At 38.7% G+C, this 19,992-nt stretch overlaps 1 protein-coding gene across 2 annotated transcripts in view; it reads right to left on the reverse strand.

Moving 5' to 3' along the window:
• LOC128689528 (receptor-type tyrosine-protein phosphatase T-like) overlaps positions 1-19,992 on the reverse strand; it is a 208,285-nt gene that overhangs the window by 26,885 nt on the left and 161,408 nt on the right. For both annotated transcript variants that reach the window (XM_070086130.1, XM_070086131.1), the window contains 5 exons: positions 14,137-14,289; positions 7,718-7,805; positions 4,612-4,688; positions 4,182-4,322; positions 2,601-2,711 (listed from right to left, as the gene is read on the reverse strand). In XM_070086130.1, coding sequence (XP_069942231.1) covers positions 2,601-2,711; positions 4,182-4,322; positions 4,612-4,688; positions 7,718-7,805; positions 14,137-14,289 — 570 coding nt within the window. The remainder of the gene's footprint in view (positions 1-2,600; positions 2,712-4,181; positions 4,323-4,611; positions 4,689-7,717; positions 7,806-14,136; positions 14,290-19,992) is intronic.

Below are 19,992 nucleotides of genomic sequence, written 5' to 3' on the forward strand. Positions count from 1 at the left end.
AAGGGGTGGGTTAGTTGTAGCAGCTGTGGATGGCAAAACGTCTACAATAAAGATATCCAGATGTTGCACATGTGTCTTAACCCTTTGACTGTCGCAACCCCCAATCCTGAGGTGTCTCCTGGTGTCGCAAAATTTAAAAAAAAAATTATTTTTTCTTATGAAATGATAGAGAATCTTTTCTCGATTGTAATGACACCAAAAAAACGAAATTTGATGGAAAACTGACGGAATTATGCTCTCGCGAAGTTAGCGACCTCGGCGCTGTTTACAAATCGGCGATTTCGCCCACTTTGAGCCCTATTTTCTGCTAATTCCATTGTTCCAGTCGCCCAAACTCATAGCTATTTCTTTAGAACTCCATTTTTTCTATCGATTGAGTACAAGAAACTGCCCATTTACCGATTTCAACTACCTAATAATGTGGTCAGAAATTTGCAATTTGGCCAATTTCACGAAAACTAAAAAACATGACAATTTAAAAATAAGGTCCAGAATGAACAATGCAGACATTCCTGGCTCTAAAATAACATTTTCTTTGCTCATCAGTCATGTCTCCAGGCCCCTCTGATATTACTCTTGCTTTATATTTTGAATTTTTATTCAAACAAAAATTAGAAGACTTACTATTATGCAGACTACTGCAATACTGTAATAATTGTATAAATAACATCAACCCATTCATGACTGCATATTAGAATGGCTAGTTGGACATTTATTGGACAATGGCATCATTTGTTTACTTTTGAACATTGGCAAAAATCAAACATTTCCCCTACTTTGAGCTCCATTTCTAGGTTCTTTTTATAGTAAAATCAATCAAAGTCACCTCTGTTTCTATAATATGTTTTCCATTCTATCAAATGAGACCAAGAAAACGAGAATACAACCATAAATACTATACGAAAATAGACCACAAAGTCGGCATTTTAATTAAAAAAATGGTCTGAGTTTTTTTTTTCTCACTATGCACTGCATGCTCCAGGATTTTTTTTATATGGTGCACACTGACCACACAGACCCATTCTCTCACATGTGGGCCTACCAGCTTTCTCCTGCTTGATTTGAAGCCGCTAGAATTTATGAGTATATATACGTCAAACACTGTACCTCGTAAGACGTATATATATGACCGCGACAGTCAAAGGGTTAACTTTCACATTGTCGGTATTTTATACCTTTCTTGCACATCACTGGCTTTGATTACCTTTTGTTGTTTTGTCTTTGCTTAATATATAATACAATCAAAAGCTATTATGTAAGATATCCAAAGCCTGAGAGATGTGACATCAATGCTTTTCTGTATGACTGTCACCAGTAATAAGAAATCTCGAAGTTGATTCCTGGAGAATGTACCTGATGAGAGATTGTTAAAATATACAGTGGACCCCCGCATAACGATCACCTCCGAATGCGACCAATTATGTAAGTGCGTTTGTACGTGTATGTTTGGGGGTCAGAAATGGACTAATCTACTTCACAATATTCCTTATGGGAACAAATTCGGTCAGTACTGGCACCTGAACATACTTCTGGAGTGAAAAAATATCGTTAACCGGGGGTCCACTGTATATTATGTAGATTACCAATGACTGGGTCAATAGCAACAAGCCAACACTGTGGAGGAGAAGCAAAATATTTTATCACTAATAATTTCAGTATCAGTACATGATATGGAACTTAATATTTATCTGTAAGAGTAAATTTTGTATAATGTAGCCATCATATTCCTTGATATTTCTTCTGTATTTGATATGTCTAACAATGTCATTCATTTAATTCATGTTAAATGCCTGCATAGCCAGCCAAAGCAGGGTAACCCAAAGAAGAAGAAATATTCACTATCATTCAATGAACTTCCATCTTTCCAGAAGTGTGCTGACATCACAATCAGGTCACTCCCCAACGGCAACATCCCCACCCCTCCTTCAGAGTGAAGGCACTGTCTCACCTCTAGGTTTTAAGTTTGCCCAACAGGTTTTTTTTCCTGAATCCCTTCATAACTGTTACTAATGCTCACACTCCAACAGCATGTCCAGTAAAATATCACTCGTCTCCGTTCACTCCTATTCGATATGCTGGATGCTGAAGCCCCTAATATTTATAGGCTTCTTTAGCCTCCTCCCTCCAATCATTCCTGGGAGGACCCATTACCCCTCCTACTTACCACTCCAAATATATACACCCTCTCCACCCTTTCTACATTCCCAAACCATTTCAACAACCTCTCCTCAGTCCTCTGAATTACTTTTGATAAGCCCCACATTGCCTTTTAATTTCTACACTCTGAATTTTCTACATGATAATCACACCACATATTGCTCTCACATGTGACATCTCTGATGTCTTTAGCCACCTCCTCTCTGCATCATTTAAAACTGTGCCTCATACCCATATAAAAATTGTTGGTACCATTCAACACACTTTTTTTTTTTTTTTTTTTAAACTGAGGCAAGGTGACCTGAAAAAGAAACACTTCCACCATCATTCACACACTATCACTTGTCTTGCCAGAGGCACACAGATACATAAATAGTTTACATAATATAACTGACCCTGATAACAGACTGAAGCATACTGTGCCGACAGTACTTAAGACAGACCTGCACTGCTGTCACATTGAAGTGTGGAAGTTGTTCTCTTTTGATGACAGAAACAAAGTAGCCATCAAAGTCTAGTGTGGTTCCTGGCCTTAGGTACTCACCCACTTTACTCTGAAACAAGTAAATATGTAAATATGCTTTCCCACCTAGGGTGCACAGACTTTTTTTCAAGGACTTGATCCAGGAAACTGGAGTTACTCTCCCCTTGGTTTGAATATGACTGCCTATCTTTTTTTATGCAGTATAACCCCCATGGGTTTAGTGCTTTCCCCATGAACAGAATTAAGATGTTCATCGTATACATTCTGTTAATTAGTGTGAACAATGCTTATAAACGTTACTGTGCAAAAATTCAGAAGCAAACTATAAATTACATAAGTAAAGGTAATTTTTCTAATATAATTAGGTGACAGCTTTTCAGTACATTCCACTTGTACTCCTGTGTATATACTTACAATAAGAAATAATCTTTTCCACTGTTGCAACCCCAAAAGTAAGTCCCGTCAATGTTGCACCTTTTAAAAATTAATTATCTTCCAAAATGATAAACTTTTTCCAAAGGAACTGATACCAACAATGCAAAATTTACAGAATTGTGCAGTCATGAAGTAACAGGTAGGAAAGCACTGTATGTAACTACAATTTTACTTATTTTGAGGCCTATTTTACACCCAATTCCTTGCTATTTCACTAGCATACCTTCTGTTCTGCTGAATGCAAGAAACTCCCCATTCAACCATCAAACTACTATATAAAGCAGCCATAAGTCAGTAATTTGGCCAGTTTTACACAAAATTTGAAAAACAGAAGCCAAAATAAACACGAGGTATTGTAGACACTAAAGCAACTTTTCCTCTGTTCAATAATTACATCTCTAGACTCCTCTTATATAACAAGTGCCTTCCATTTTGAATCCATCATCATACCAAAGACTATAAAGTTTTAACCTATTTCATCACTAAAGAAATATAACAAAGAATGATAGGTCATGGTTTAGACCATCCCAATAATTGAAGCAGACCTAGTAAAAACCTGTAAAACAGACTGGGGATTGGGGTGAAGGGGATATTTCCTTTATTAATAGCTGAGCACTGTACTTATTATTATTATTATAATCAAGGGGGAAGCGCTAAACCCGGAGGATTATACAGCGCCTGGGGGGGGGGGGATGTGGAAGGCATTCAGGCTTAATTCGGGGAACTGGAGCACAGATCCAATTCCCTAAATCAAGAGCCCCTCACCAACATCAAGGAACCTTCCTTGAGGGGAGCACTGTACTTAGAGGTCTACCCCAATTATACAATCTTTATAAACAGTCAAGCACTGTACTAAGAGGTCTACCCCAACTATGTAATCTTTATCAATAGTCAAGCACTGTACTAAGAGGTCTACCCCGATTACATAATCTTTATTAATAATCGAGCACTGTACTAAGAGGTATACTCCAATTACATATCAAAAAATACTGTGGCTCTGATTTTCCATCTTAACTCATTTTGATTTTTTTTTTTTTTGAAATAGAGACCAGGACATGCTTATAAGTAAGGATCTTATCAAAAATTTTATAGATTAGTACCTCACCTTGCCTTCTTCAACGAAGTTTGCGACCATAATAATGACACTAATGTTGTACTCCACAATCATCCTCCAGAAGTCAGCAATAGTAGAAACATTTTTATCCTTGGGACCTTGTGCAGCAATATAATGAACATCTCCATGTCCCTGTCAATTTTACCTTTAATGTATTGGATTTTCTCAAGTGATAAAAATATATTTCTAAATAAGGTATTGTAACTAAAAATATCATTAACTCTGTTATGTTATTGCTAAGCTTCTTGAAACAAATAATTTTTTTTTTTTTAATTTTTCAATTATGTTCATTAAGTACCTTTTGTAGATGAGTGTTTTAGTGTGAATAATTTTAACTGAACAAATTTATTTAGTATAACCATTACAAAGTAGGAACATGACAGTTGAATATTACATCTTTAGCAATGTATTATGAACTTACAGAGACATGGTTGGCATTGATGTAGTCAGAATGAGGATCATCATTAATCAAAGAAAGCACAACCCTTGTGTCATCATCTGCAAGAATCAAGTCAGTCTAGTATTATATTCTACCACAATGGTCGTCTCCCACTAAGGTAGGGTCACCCCTTTCTCACCAAAAATAAGAAAACACATTCACTATTGTTTATTCAATAGCTGTCTTGCCAAACTGGTTAATTATTATTATAATAATAATATAGTACAATAACACTGTGCTTATTTTCAAAAACAGAATACAAAAAGTTGAAAGTTTTTGAAAAATCCAAAGGATGCATAGTATTTTGGGCAGACCTAAAATATGACAAACTATTTAACACAAAAAATTATGTAGATATGAAGCTGAATTAATAAAAAAATAAGAAGCTGCATTAGCTTTTATATTTACAATATTCTATGTGCAGCAGTGAAAATTTTAGTTTATTCTGAAAATTTAATACTATATATGTACTGTAGTTTTTTAAGTACAAGAGCATTAAAGTATATGGTTGGAATGATGCTAAAAATGTATGGTGTGAACAAGTGGTGCAGCAGTGAAGGATGGGGGTGGCTCAAGACCAGTGATCATGAAAGCACAATACTTTAAGAAATTTCTCATATATATTGAAAATCAAATGTTTATAAAGATGATTAATTTTTTTTTTTCAGCATCTGATTTTTCAATATGATGTACAGTGGAACCTTGGTTTTCGTACTCCCCAGTTTTCGTAGGGTTCGGTTTTCGATGACTTTTTCTAAATTTTGTCCCAGTTGTTTTCGTATATCACCTCGGTTTTCGTAGTTGAAAATGGTCTGTACCAAATGTGTCCGCCTGCCTGCCTGCGCCACTCGGCCACTCAAGCACTGAGTGACTCAGTCTGCCTTTGTTGAGTGAGCATCACCCTGTGCGTTCATCCGAAACATTTCATAATAATCCATTGTTTTTCTGTGCTTGTTTATTGAGTGTGACTGCTAAATAAGCCACCATGGGGCCAAAGAAAGTTCCGATTGCTAGCCCTTTGATAAAGAAGGCAAGAAACATGATAGAATTCAAAAAAGAAGTCATAGCTAATGACAAAGAACTCTGCTTGGAGAAAATTGTGGCCAGAATGTGTCCAAGAGAAGGATTTTGAAGGGTTTGAGACTGACCCTGACAACCCTACGCCTGTTGTGGAATTTACTGTGTCTTTGGGGAAGTCCATAGTGTTGGATGTGAGTGGCCAGGATGTGGAAGAGTTGGTGGACGACCACAGGGAAGAGCTAACCACTGAAGAGCTGCAACACCTTCAATTGGAACAGCAACAGACTGCAGCTGAAGAAATTACTTCAGAGGAGGAAGAGAGAGGGGAGAATATGCCTTCTTCAATGATTAAGGACATGTGTGCAAAGTGGAGTGAGATGCAAAGTTTTGTGAATAAATATCAGCCTAACAAAGCTGTTGCAAGCCATGTCTGCAACATGTTTAATTACAATGCCTTGTCCCATTTTAGGCAAATCTTAGAGACGCTAGAAACAGACCTCTGTGGACAAATTTTTTGCGCGATAGGGGTACAGTGACTCTCAAGCTGGTCCTAGTGCCAGTAAAAGACAAAGGGAAGTAACCCTGGATAGGGCCTGATACCTAAAGTCCTTATGGAAGGGGATATCCCTTGCAAACAATAACCTCTTCTCCTCCCTCTCCCCTCCTCACTGTCTTCTATATGCCAACAAGAGTCTTTAATAAAGGTAAAGGTGATGTTAAATGTTCATTTATCCATTTCATTAGTCACTTATATTTATTTCTCATTGTTTTCTGTATGTAAAACTATAGTTATTCTCTATAAAATGTATTTTTTGTTAATATATTTGGGTGTCTGGAATGGATTAATTGGATTTACATTATTTCTTTTGGGAAATATTGCTTCAGTTTTCATACAGTTAGGTTTCTGTCAGACTTAATGGAACGAATTAATCACGAAAACCAAGGTTCCACTGTACTGGATACTAAAGCTACTGGAATCTTTAAATAAACATAAAGGAAATTAATAAATAAAGGGACACCTTGAGTACAGTACTACTCCTGCAGCCACAAATATGCAATGCTTTCAGGCTCAAGAAGTTTTCAGTACAGTGGACCCCCGCCTTATGATATTAATCCGTTCATGAGAGCTCATTGTAAGCCGAAATTATCGTTAGCCAAGTTAATTTTCCCCATAAGAAATAATGGAAATCAAATTAATCCGTTCCTGACACCCCAAAGTATGAAATTTTTTTTTTACCACATGAAATATTTTTAATACACACAAACTGAAGAACACATGCACAATTACTACTCTACTAAGAATAGAATACATGACACTTACCTTTATTGAAGATCTTGTGATGATTGATGGGATGGGAAGAGGGGGGAGTGTGGAAGTTATTGTTTAGAAGGGGAATCCCCTTCCATTTGGACTTGAGGTAGCAAGTCCTTTTCCAGGGTTACTTCCCTTCTTCTTTTAATGCCGCTAGGACCAGTTTGAGAGTCACTGGACCTCTGTTGCACAACAAATCTGTCCATAGAGCTCTGTACCTCCTGTTCCTTCAAGACTTTCCTAAAATGGGCCATATTATTGTCATTGTACAGGTTGCCAACACGGCTTGCAGTAGCTGTGTCAGGGTGATTTTCATCCGTAAAGGTTTGCAGTTCAACCCACTTTGCACACATATCCTTAATCTCTTTTTTCAATTCCATACTAATTCTTGCCCTTTTTACCACAGGGATGGCACTAGAAGCTTTCTTGGGGTCCATGGTGACTTATTTTGCAGTTACAAGCACTAAAAACACTGGGATAATGTGAAATGTACCGAATGTATGCGTAGATGCGACCACACTGGCTGGCTTATAAACACTGGTGCTGATGCCACACGTGGGATGCGTCCCGGATGAATCACGTAAGGCGAGTTTTTTTATCGTGAGGCGAGGCAAAATTTTTGCTTTCAAATGCTTCGTATGGTGGATTTAACGTAATGCAATGCGTTCGTAAGGCGGGGGTCCACTATTTATAGTAACTTGACATTCAAATTAAGAATTTCTAGAAGACTATATATCATAGACTAGAAATACTAACATGGAAGATTGTTCTTGAAGCGGTTTTTGGGCTTGTTGACTGGGAGTAATGCAGCATCTGTACTCTTGTTGTAATTATCTGGTACACTCTGATGGAGAAAACATCATTGTTCCAATTAATAATACAATTATCACAAGTGTTGTTTACATTGTATTGAAGAAAAATAAAGATCATGATTATACACAAAGAAAATAATTTAGTGTGAAACAAACCATACCACGGGCGGGGATAGAACCCGCGATCAGAGAGTCTCAAAACTCCAGACTGTTGCGTTAGCCACTGGCTAACACGACGGTCTGGAGTTTTGAGACTCTCTGATAGCGGGTTCTATCCCCGCCCGTGGTATGGTTTGTTTGCAATCGTGTCATTATGATTTCATGAGTCAATTTAGTGTGTTAACAAGATACTGGAATACTATTATATGTAAATATTGCACAGTAATGCCACTAACAGAATTTGGAATTTTCAGTCATATATTATTTCCTGATGTGACTTTTTTGCATTATTATTATTATTTTTGCTACTTTTGTTATTATGACCAGTGCCATTTGGCACTACATGGCAAGAGTGACAGAGATGATAAAGAGATGAACAACAATATAATAAGGGAATTACACAGATAAGCAACTGCATGGATAAATGCCATGCAACAAATGACAAAGTGAAAAGAGGCCAAATGAAGCACACAGTGTAATAAAATATTCTGGATATCAGAGAAAGAGAGGTACTGTACCTAGGAATCATAATTGACAAAAGACTGTCATCTGGTACAGCAGACCATTATATTGCACAGTATTATTTGGCACATTTTGGTTATAGCACTATTGAAGAATTGCTACACAATTTTATATAACATTTCGTAAAATTAACTTAACACGATTCAGTTTGCGGGAGGGGAAAAAATTTGGAGCGTTGTCTGTGGGATACTTCTGGCTGTGGGTTAGACTAATGAGTCAACGGGGTAGTCCTACCACCATCCCTCGCCACCCTCCACCACCCTTGTCCCAGCCTTCGGTTCATATGCGTGTAGGACCATTCTCTGCTAGGAGCTAGCTGTGTTTAATTTTATGTTTGTGGATTGAGTTTAGATCTTTTAATTACCATATCTTGTATCTGGCAGCAATCATGACCCCCAGTAGGCATACCAGTGTTGCTGAAAGTGACAAGAAACTGTAGAACCGTTTAAGTCTTAGAATTAATGAAGCATCACTCTGTGCACATAAAAAGAAAGGTAAATATGACTGACTGACTGACTGACTGACTGACTGACTGACTGACTGACTGACTGACTGACTGGACTGACTGACTGACTGACTGACTGACTGACTGACTGACTGACTGACTGACTGACTGACTGACTGACTGACTGACTGACTGACTGACTGACTGACTGACTGACTGACTGACTGACTGACTGACTGACTGACTGACTGACTGACTGACTGACTGACTGACTGACTGACTGACTGACTGACTGACTGACTGACTGACGGACTGACTGGACTGACTGACTGGACTGACTGACTGGACTGACTGACTGGACTGACTGACTGACTGGACTGACTGACTGGACTGACTGACTGACTGACTGGACTGACTGACTGGACTGACTGACTGACTGACTGACTGACTGACTGACTGACTGACTGACTGACTGACTGACTGGACTGACTGACTGACTGGACTGACTGACTGGACTGACTGACTGGACTGACTGACTGACTGGACTGACTTGACTTGACTTACAGTTAGACTTTTTCACTGAAGAGGACCCTGAAACGGTATCTAGAGCAGCTGATGCCGTACTATCAGTTGTATAATGTACTGCGGGATAAAACAGAACAGAAATCCATTACAGAATTTATGCACACTCCAGTGCAGCCATGAACTTCAGTTATGCTGTGGCCCAGTAGGGCCTCCAGGACTTGAGAGTCCTGGAGATGGTAAGTAGAGTGCCTGTGCTCAGAAGGAGAGGTGGAGATATGTTGCAGTTTTTGAACTGCAGTGTAAGCATGCCTGTCAAGACAGTGCTAGAATGAGCAATGATGAAACTGTTTCTTCTTTTTCAGGTCACCCTACCTTGGTGGGAAATGGCCGAAGTGTTACTTAACCCTTTGACTGTCGCGGCCGTATATATACGTTTTACGAGGTGCCGTGTTTGACGTATATATACTCATAAATTCTAGCGGCTTCAAATCAAGCAGGAGAAAGCTGGTAGGCCCACATGTGAAAGAATGGGTCTGTGTGGTCAGTGTGCACCATATAAAAAAAATCCTGGAGCACGCAGTGCATAATGAGAAAAAAAAAACTCCGACCGTTTTTTTTAATTAAAATGCCGATTTTGTGGTCTATTTTCGTATAGTATTTATGGTTGTATTCTCGTTTTCTTGGTCTCATTTGATAGAGTGGAAAACATATTACAGAAATAGAGATGTTTTTGATTGATTTTACTATAAAAAGAACCTAGAAATGGAGCTCAAAGTAGGGGAAATGTTTGATTTTTGCCAATGTTCAAAAGTAAACAAATGATGCCATTGTCCAATAAATGTCCAACTAGCCATTCTAATATGCAGACATGAATGGGTTGATGTTATTTATACAGTTATTACAGCATTGCAGTAGTCTGCATAATAGTAAGTCTAATATTTTTTGTTTGAATAAAAATTCAAAATAGAAAGCAAGAGTAATATCAGAGGGGCCTGGAGACGTGACTGATGAACAAAGAAAACGTTATTTTAGAGCCTGGAATGTCTGCATTGTTCATTCTGGACCTTATTTTGAAATTGTCATATTTTTTAGTTTTCGTGAAATTGGCCAAATTGCAAATTTCTGACCACATTATGAGGTAGTTGAAATCAGTAAATGAGCAGTTTCTTGTACTCAATCGATAGAAAAAATCAAGTTCTAAAGAAATAGCTATGAGTTTGGGCGACTAGAACAATGGAATTAGCCGAAAATAGGGCTCAAAGTGGGCGAAATCGCCGATTTGTAAACAGCGCCGAGGTCGCTAACTTCGCGAGAGCATAATTCCGTCAGTTTTCCATCAAATTTCGTTTTTTTGGTGTCATTACAATCGGGAAAAGATTCTCTATCATTTCATAAGAAAAAATAATTTTTTTTTTTTTTTTAAATTTTGCGACACCAGGAGACACCTCAGGATTGGGGGTTGCGACAGTCAAAGGGTTAAGGAAATAAAACCATTATATGTGAGCAAAATAAAAAATGTTCAAGTCTTGCTACAAAATAGTTACTAGAAGTAAATAATGTGAGTTACAAAGAACAAGAACTAAGGCAGAAAAGAGACTTAATTAAAATCACATACAAGATTATAAAAGAATATAATATGATACTTGGGAGTTGACGTGTCAGCGGATGGATTTATGAAGGATGAGGTTAATCATAGGATTGATGAGGGAAAAAAAGGTGAGTGGTGCGTTGAGGTATATGTGGAGACAAAGAACGTTATCTATGGAGGCAAAGAAGGGAATGTATGAAAGTATATTAGTACCAACATTCTTATATGGGTGTGAAGCTTGGGTTGTGAATGCAGCAGCAAGGAGGCGGTCGGAGGCAGTGGAGATGTCCTGTCTAAGGACAATGTGTGGTGTAAATATTATGCAGAAAATTCGGAGTGTGGAAATTAGGAGAAGGTGTGGAGTTAATAAAAGTATTAGTCAGAGGGCAGAAGAGGGGTTGTTGAGGTGGTTTGGTCATTTAGAAAGAATAGATCAAAGTAGAATGACATGGAGAGCATTTAAATCTGTAGGGGAAGGAAGGTGGGGTAGGGGTCGTCCTCTAAAAGGTTAGAAGGAAGGGGTAAAGGAGGTTTTGTGGGCGAGGGGCTTGGACTTCCAGCAGGCATGCACGAGCGTGTTCGATAGGAGTCAATGGAGACGAATGGTATTTGGGACATGACGATCTGTTGGAGTGTGAGCAGGGTAATATTTAGTGAAGGGATTCAGGGAAACCGGTTATTTTCATATAGTCGGACTTGAGTCCTGGAAATGGGAAGTACAGTGCCTGCACTTTAAAGGAGGGGTTTGGGATATTGGCAGTTTGGAGGGATATGTTGTGTATCTTTATATGTATGTGCTTCTAAACTGTTGTATTCTGAGCACCTCTGCAAAAACAGTGATAATGTGTGAGTGTGGTGAAAGTGTTGAATGATGATGAAAGTATTTTTTTGGGGGGGGATTTTCTTTCTTTTTTGGGTCACCCTGCCTCGGTGGGAGACGGCCGACTTGTTGAAAAAAAAAAAAAATTCAGGGAAACCGATTATTTTTATATAGCCGGACTTGAGTCCTGGAAATGGGAAGTACAATGTCTGCACTCTAAAGGAGGGGTTCGGGATATTAGCAGTTTGGAGGGATATGTTGTGTATCTTTATATGTATATGTTTCTAAACTGGGGAAGTGGAACAGAATTCTTCCTCCGTAAGCCATGCCTGTTGTAAGAGGCGACTAAAATGCCGGGAGCAAGGGGCTAGTAACCCCTTCTCCCGTATAAATTACTAAATTTAAAAGAGCCTTTTGTTTTTCTTTTTGGGCCATCCTGCCTTGGTGGGATACGGCCGGTGTGTTGAAAGAAAGAAAAAGTTTCTAAACTGTTGTGTTTTGAGCACCTCTGCAAAAACAGTGATTTTGTGTGAGTGAGGTGAAAATGTTGAATGATGATGACAGTATTTTCTTTTTGGGGATTTTCTTTCCTTTTGGGTCACCCTGCCTTGGTTGGAGATGGCCAACTTGTTAAAAAAAAAAAAAAAAAATATGAATGGACTTACACAGATTTCCTAGCACCATCAGTAGTGAGAACAGGAAGCCATTACTACAGTAAGAAAGATGAGGCAGTGATGGGATACTAAAAAGTTCTTCGCACAAAGAGTTATACTGTAGTACAATGGAATAGGTGACAAGAAATGATAACTAGAATTACAACTACTGAAAACTATAAAAAATAATATGAAAAAGTAAATACCTTGAGTTACAATGGTCTGGAGTTACGATAATCTTGACTTATGATTTATCTTCATAAAGGAATTTAATTTTGAGTTGTGATGAAAAATTTGAGATACGATACGCAAACAATAGTCGGCATACAAGGGTGGGCCTCACCCCAGAGACAAGACAGAGTGAGTGGGAGGGATGGAGGGTGGCAGATGGGAGTGAGAGATGGTGTAAAGGTGGAAGGCAGGCAGAGGAGGGAGGGAGAGAGACTAAGTTTACCAGACATGGACGGAGGGTGACTGTAAGACTGTAAATTTACCAGACATGGATGTAGAGAGACTGGGGAAAAAAAAAAAGTAAGTTTATACTAATTCTTTACCAATCTGCCTGAACTAACCTGCCCTGCATTGCTTCCCTCCCTGAATGTCTTGCCCTGCCTTGCCTGGCTTACCCTGCAATCCCTGCTTTCTTCCTTGTCTGCTTGCCTTGCCCTGAATGACCCTGCCTGCCCTGCCTGCCTTGCCCTGCCCAGCCCTGGCCTGCTCTGCCTGCTATGGCCTGTCCAGCTCTGCCTGCTTCAGCCTGCCTTGCCTGCTCCAGTCTACAATGCCTGCCTGCCCTGGCTTGCCCTGCCATGCCTATCTTGAACTAAAAGGCACAATGCCATGATTGGAACATTACACAAATAGCCTGCATGTAGGAGACAGGCACTTACAACGATGTTTTGGCCTGACTTGGACCGAAACAAAGTGTGACTTTGTAAATGGTCCAAGTTGGACTGAAACCATCATCATAAGCTCCTCTCTCCTATGAGTGAGTTATCTGTGTATCATGCCTACCTTGCCCTGCACTCCCTGCCCAACCCAAGCATGTTCTGCCTACCAAGGCCTGCCCTGCCCTGCCTTGCTTACCTGCCCAAACCTGCCTGCTCTGGCCTATCCTGTTCTTCCTGCTCTGGCCTGCCCAGCACTGCCTGCTCCAGCCTGCAATGTCTGCCTGCTCTGGCTTGCTCTGTTGTGGTCTGCCTGCCATGCCTTGTCCTGGCATACCTAACCTTTCCAACACCACAACTCTTCAAGTATAAGGGACAATAAAAATTCCACTTCTGGGGTCTTGGAACAAATTAAAATAAAACCATGTACAGTGGACCCCCGCATAATGATTACCTCCGAATGCGACCAATTATGTAAGTGTATTTATGTAAGTGCGTTTGTACGTGTATGTTTGGGGGTCTGAAATGGACTAATCTACTTCACAATATTTTTTATGGGAACAAATTCGGTCAGTACTGGCACCTGAACATACTTCTGGAGTGAAAAAATATCGTTAACCGGGGGTCCACTGTATTTTGGAGTTTGAGTTATGAGGTGCAATACATCTGAAATAGATTAATATTATTCTGTTTAGGTTGCTACAAACAGGCACTGTAAATGCTTTCTTCTTACTCAACCTGGAATACTACTTTAACCAACTAACCCTAAATTCCTCTGCAGCTTCGTAAGACTTAATGGTCCTGTTGAGGTAGGCTTCGACTTTTGCATACGAAACCTGCCTTGTGACATTTTCATAAATATCTTCTGAGTTAAGGTTCGAATAGATGGCACCATTTGCTGCTACTTCACTATTGCTCTGGAAATAGATTTAAAAATGAAGTTTAATACTCAAACCATGATTTAAAAGAAACTGTTACAATACTAATCATTTATACATCATCAAGGTGACATCATTCCTTTTAATTACGAAGATAAGGTATGTACAAATAACCCGCAGATAGAAGAATGAAACTTATGACAATGTTGTGGTCTGACTTGGACCATAACAATGACAATGGTAGTACTATTCCAATCACTTGTGCTCTCACGTCTAGAGTACTGTTCTGTGTTCACAGCTCCTTTCAAGGCAGGAAAGATATCAGAGCTGAAAAATGTAAGAAGCTTGGTTGCTGCCTACAGAAAATCGATAAAGGATTTAAACTACTGAAAATGTTTTTAAGGTACTTGGAATGTATTCTCTGGAGTGAAGATACCAGATAGTACATATATGAAAAATATTTGCGGGTCAAGTCCCAAATCCATATGGTACTGTAGCTTACTGGAGTAAGAGACATGGGAGACAAGTGCAAAATAAACAGTGTTAACCCTTAAATGGTCCAAATGTATATATAAGTTTTTTCAACATCTGAAAGTATGTAAAAAAATTAAACTTTTTTTTTTCATTTTACATTTGAAAAAGTGTAAAAAAACTTTTATCTACATTTTTTTTGTTATATTTGAAAATAGTAGTAGTGGGTAGGGGATGTGTAGATCAAGTGTTTACATTGAAGCATATATGTGAACAGTATTTAGATAAAGGTAGGGAAGTTTTTATTGCATTTATGGATTTAGAAAAGGCATATGATAGAGTGGATAGGGAAGCAATGTGGCAGATGTTGCAAGTATATGGAATAGGTGGTAAGTTACTAAATGCTGTAAAGAGCTTTTATGAGGATAGTGAGGCTCAGGTTTGGGTGTAGAAGAGAGGGAGAATACTTCCCAGTAAAAGTAGGTCTTAGACAGGGATGTGTAATGTCACCATGGTTGTTTAATATATTTATAGATGGGGTTGTAAAAGAAGTAAATGCTAGGGTGTTCAGAAGAGGGGTGGGATTAAATTATGGGGAATCAAATTCAAAATGGGAATTGACACAGTTACTTTTTGCTGATGATACTGTGCTTATGGGAGATTCTAAAGAAAAATTGCAAAGGTTAGTGGATGAGTTTGAGAATGTGTGTAAAGGTAGAAAGTTGAAAGTGAACATAGAAAAGATTAAGGTGATGAGGGTATCAAATGATTTAGATAAAGAAAAATTGGATATCAAATTGGGGAGGAGGAGTATGGAAGAAGTGAATGTTTTCAGATACTTGGGAGTTGACGTGTCGGCGGATGGATTTATGAAGGATGAGGTTAATCATAGAATTGATGAGAGAAAAAAGGTGAGTGGTGCGTTGAGGTATATGTGGAGTCAAAAAACGTTATCTATGGAGGCAAAGAAGGGAATGTATGAAAGTATAGTAGTACCAACACTCTTATATGGATGTGAAGCTTGGGTGGTAAATGCAGCAGCGAGGAGACAGTTGGAGGCAGTGGAGATGTCCTGTCTAAGGGCAATGTGTGGTGTAAATATTATGCAGAAAATTCGGAGTGTGGAAATTAGGAGAAGGTGTGGAGTTAATAAAAGCATTAGTCAGAGGGCAGAAGAGGGGTTGTTGAGGTGGTTTGGTCATTTAGAGAGAATGGATCAAAGTAGAATGACATGGAAAGCATATAAATATATAGGGGAAGGAAAGAGGGGTAGGGGTCGTCCTCGAAAGGGTTGGAAAGAGGGGGTAAAGGAGGTTTTGTGGGCGAGGGGCTTGGACTTCCAGCAAGCGTGCATGAGCGTGTTAGATAGGAGTGAATGGAGACGAATGATACTTGGGACCTGACGATCTGTTGGAGTGTGAGCAGGGTAAGGGTAATATTTAGTGAAGGGATTCAGGGAAACCGGTTGTATTTTCATATAGTTGGACTTGAGTCCTGGAAATGGGAAGTACAATGCCTGCACTTTAAAGGAGGGGTTTGGGATATTGGCAGTTTGGAGGGATATGTTGTGTATCTTTATATGTATATGCTTCTAAACTGTTGTATTCTGAGCACCTCTGCAAAAGCAGTGATAATGTGTGAGTGTGGTGAAAGTGTTGAATGATGATGAAAGTATTTTCTTTGCGGGGATTTTCTTTCTTTTTTTGGGTCACCCTGCCTCGGTGGGAGACGACCGACTTGTTGGAAAAAAAAAAAAAAAAAAAAAAAATTGAAAATATGTAAAAAAAGTAGATCTACTTTTGTAGCACTGCGAATTTGAACGTCGATCTGTTTGGACCGTTTAAGGGTTAAGCAAGGTCATCATAGACATAAAAGATTAATGTGTTAACATTTGTTGATTAAGACATCAACCTGCCATTAGCATGTATCAGAAAAATTACCAAAACAGAGGTAAAAGTTTTCAAGAGGAAACTGGATCATTACTTTTACCAAGTGCCAGGTCAGTGAGGCTGTGATAGCTACTTGGCCCAGTGGGCTGTTAATAGCAACATCCTGGTTAAATGAGCAATCAACAAAAGAAGCCTGGCATCAGGACAGACTGCAAGGGTAGAAGAACCCTAAAAACTGGTCGCTGGTATATCATCAAGCTTTGATGGGCCTTGTCCTAAGCTTTGCCAGTTGTTCAGCTGAGGATAACCCCTCTTGCTCAGGTTGAGTTTCAGGCTACTATTCTGCTTGGATCCCTTCTTTGGCAGGCAGGATAAGCCATGGTGCTGCTCCTCTCAAGATGCTACAACATGGATTCTGTGCCTCAGGTTTCACTCCTGGTCAGCAGTTTTGACTTAATTTGTAGGTGTTACTTACTGTGGGGCTGTATAGCCCTTGTGGCTTAGCACTTCTTTTTGATTATAATAATAATAATAATAATAATAATAATAATAATAATAATAATAATAATAATAATAATACTTACTGTGGGAGGCCTCCATTACTTTCCAGCCTCTTTCACCTTTGCAGTCATAGTCTTTTCCTCCCACTACCCCACTGCCCTTCTCACACTATACCATTCACTTATATATCCATACCTTACCTATGCTATCTGTGCTTGGGGTTCAACTGCAGCAACACACCTAAAGCCAATAATAACCCAACAAAAAGCCACAGTAAGAATAATCACTAAATCCCATCCCTGGCAACACACCCCCCCACTCTTCATAGATCTAAACTTACTCCCTGTTCAGTACATCCACACTTACTACTGTGCAATCTACATCTACAGGACCTTAAATTCCAATATTAACCTTGACCTAAAACGCTTTCTTGATAGTTGTGACAGAACCCACAGGCACAACACCAGACACAAACATCTCTATGACATTCCCCGTGTCCGACTAAACCTTTACAAAAATTCAATGTATGTCAAAGGCCCTAAAATCTGGAACACCCTACCTGAAAATTCTAAAACTGCAGACACATTCATCACCTTCAAAACTACCATCAGAAAACATCTTATCTCCCTGATACACCCTGTCAACTAATAATACGAATACCACCTGGTGGTTCGCACTTGCACTCACTCACCCATTTGACCATAAACAGAAATATCAATCTCAATCTCAAAATAATGAATCTTAACTAGTCAAAAGTTGGCCTGTGATACTCCAATACTGAAACTATGTATAGTGCCAAAACAAAAGCATTCACATTGCTAAACTCACAACTAGTATTTAGTCACTTAGCCATAATACCAACTTATCTCATAATTCTGTATCATTTTAAACTTAAGATTTAACATAAGTCTGCCCAAAATGCCTAGCCATGCTAGGCATTCTAGTGGTACACTCTGTAATTATTATTTTACTACATGTAAACCACACAATAACCAAATTCTGTAAACTCAGCATTGTAATACTTATAGAGAATAAAGTTTGAATTTGAATTGAATTTGAATTTGAACTATGACACTCCTGCCTTACCAGTCTTAACTCGGCTGTTACAGAAGGAAACTCAACTTAGGATATGACTATTCTTGTTGAAATAATGCATCACTTACTGTATTTTGTCATGTTTTCAATGCTTGGAGTCCATGGAAGCCATTTGTTATATGATGGTGAATGATGTGCCAGGACAAATTGTCCTTAACAACTGTAAACCCACTCTGCAGAATCTGTCTACATGACAGAGAATGGTACACCAACTAAGATGGGAAACTAGACCCTGACCTGTATACCTGCATAATACTTTTAACCTGAAGCAAGGATCCTAGGAATGGGATCCAACCATAGATGTATTTACTCTGGCCAATTAGCAAGAGAAAGAGGAGCCTGGAGATTAAAGTTAAAATATTTATCATAAATTATGTCCTTCTGATATTCTTTCTGGAGTCATTCAGAAGACCTACATTCAAAAGTAACAGCTGTGTCTATATGCAACAGGTGTGGCTTACTCCAATCTGGTATCCAGGGTGCCATATATTTAATTAAAATGAAATTATATTACTTATACAGTAGACTGTTGTTTAACATGGTTTTGTTTGGCATGTTTTGGTTATAGCACTATTGAAGAACTGTGGCATATTTTTGTATAACACTTCGTAAAATTAGCTAAACACGGTTCAGTTTGTGGGAGGGGAAAAAATTTGGAGCGTTGTTTATTTTTGTTTGTGGATTGAGTTTAGATCTTTTAATTGCCATATCTTAAATCTGCCAAGCATTCATGGCACCCAGTAGGCATACAAGTGTTGCTCAAAGTGGCAAGAAAAGGTTTAAGCGTTTAAATCTTAGAATTAACGAATAAAATAGATATTAGACAAACGATAGCCTGTGGCCGTAATGAAGCATAACTTTGTGCACATAAAAAGAATGAGGTAAATATGAGTTTGTGTGATAACTGACTGACTGACTGACTTGACTTACTGACTTGACTAACTGACTGACTTACTGTCTAACTTACTGACTGACTCGACTGATTTACTGACTTAAAGTTAGACTTTTTCACTAAGAGGAACCTGAAACGGTGTCTAGAGCAGCTGATGTCTTACCGTCAGTTGTATAATGTACTGCAAGGTAAAATAGAATAGAAATCCATTATAGAATTTCTGCACACTTCAGTACAACCATTGACTTCAGTACCAGAACCTCTACCATCCACCTCAGCCCAGTAGGGCCACAGCATAACTCTCCACTCTCCACAATCATCCACAAACACCAGTACCCACAATTTAAAGTAAGAAATACTATTATTTCTGTTGCATTTGTAATCTTAAGCAGTAAAAACAACGTAATAAATCACAACAATGAACTACACTTACATATTCACTTTTATTTTTGTAAGATCTGTTGGCCTATAAAAAAGTTGTTTGGCTTTTTGAGGGCATCCAGGAACATAACCCTAATTTTCCCATAAGTTCTTCAGTTTGTCTAACACGGTTTTAACTACTACGGCATTTTCAGGAACGTAACTACCATGTTAAATCTACTGTATTAAAATTTTCCCTAGGTAGTAGGTTGGTAGAGAGCAACCACCCGGGGAGGTACTACTGTCCTAACAAGTGAGTGTGAAATGGTAACCTGTAATTATTTTACATGATGGTAGGGTTGCTGACATCTTGTTTTCTGTCTCATAAACACATGGGATAACAGGTATAGCTTGCTAATTCTACTTACACTTGGGTCACACTATACCTGCATGTACATGCAAATATAGTTACACACCTATTTGGGTTTTCTTCTATTTTCTTAATAGTTCTTGTTCTTCTTTATTTCCTCTTAA

This window comes from Cherax quadricarinatus, chromosome 18 (genome assembly GCF_038502225.1).
Source record: "Cherax quadricarinatus isolate ZL_2023a chromosome 18, ASM3850222v1, whole genome shotgun sequence".
NCBI classification, from domain to species: Eukaryota; Metazoa; Arthropoda; class Malacostraca; order Decapoda; family Parastacidae; genus Cherax; species Cherax quadricarinatus.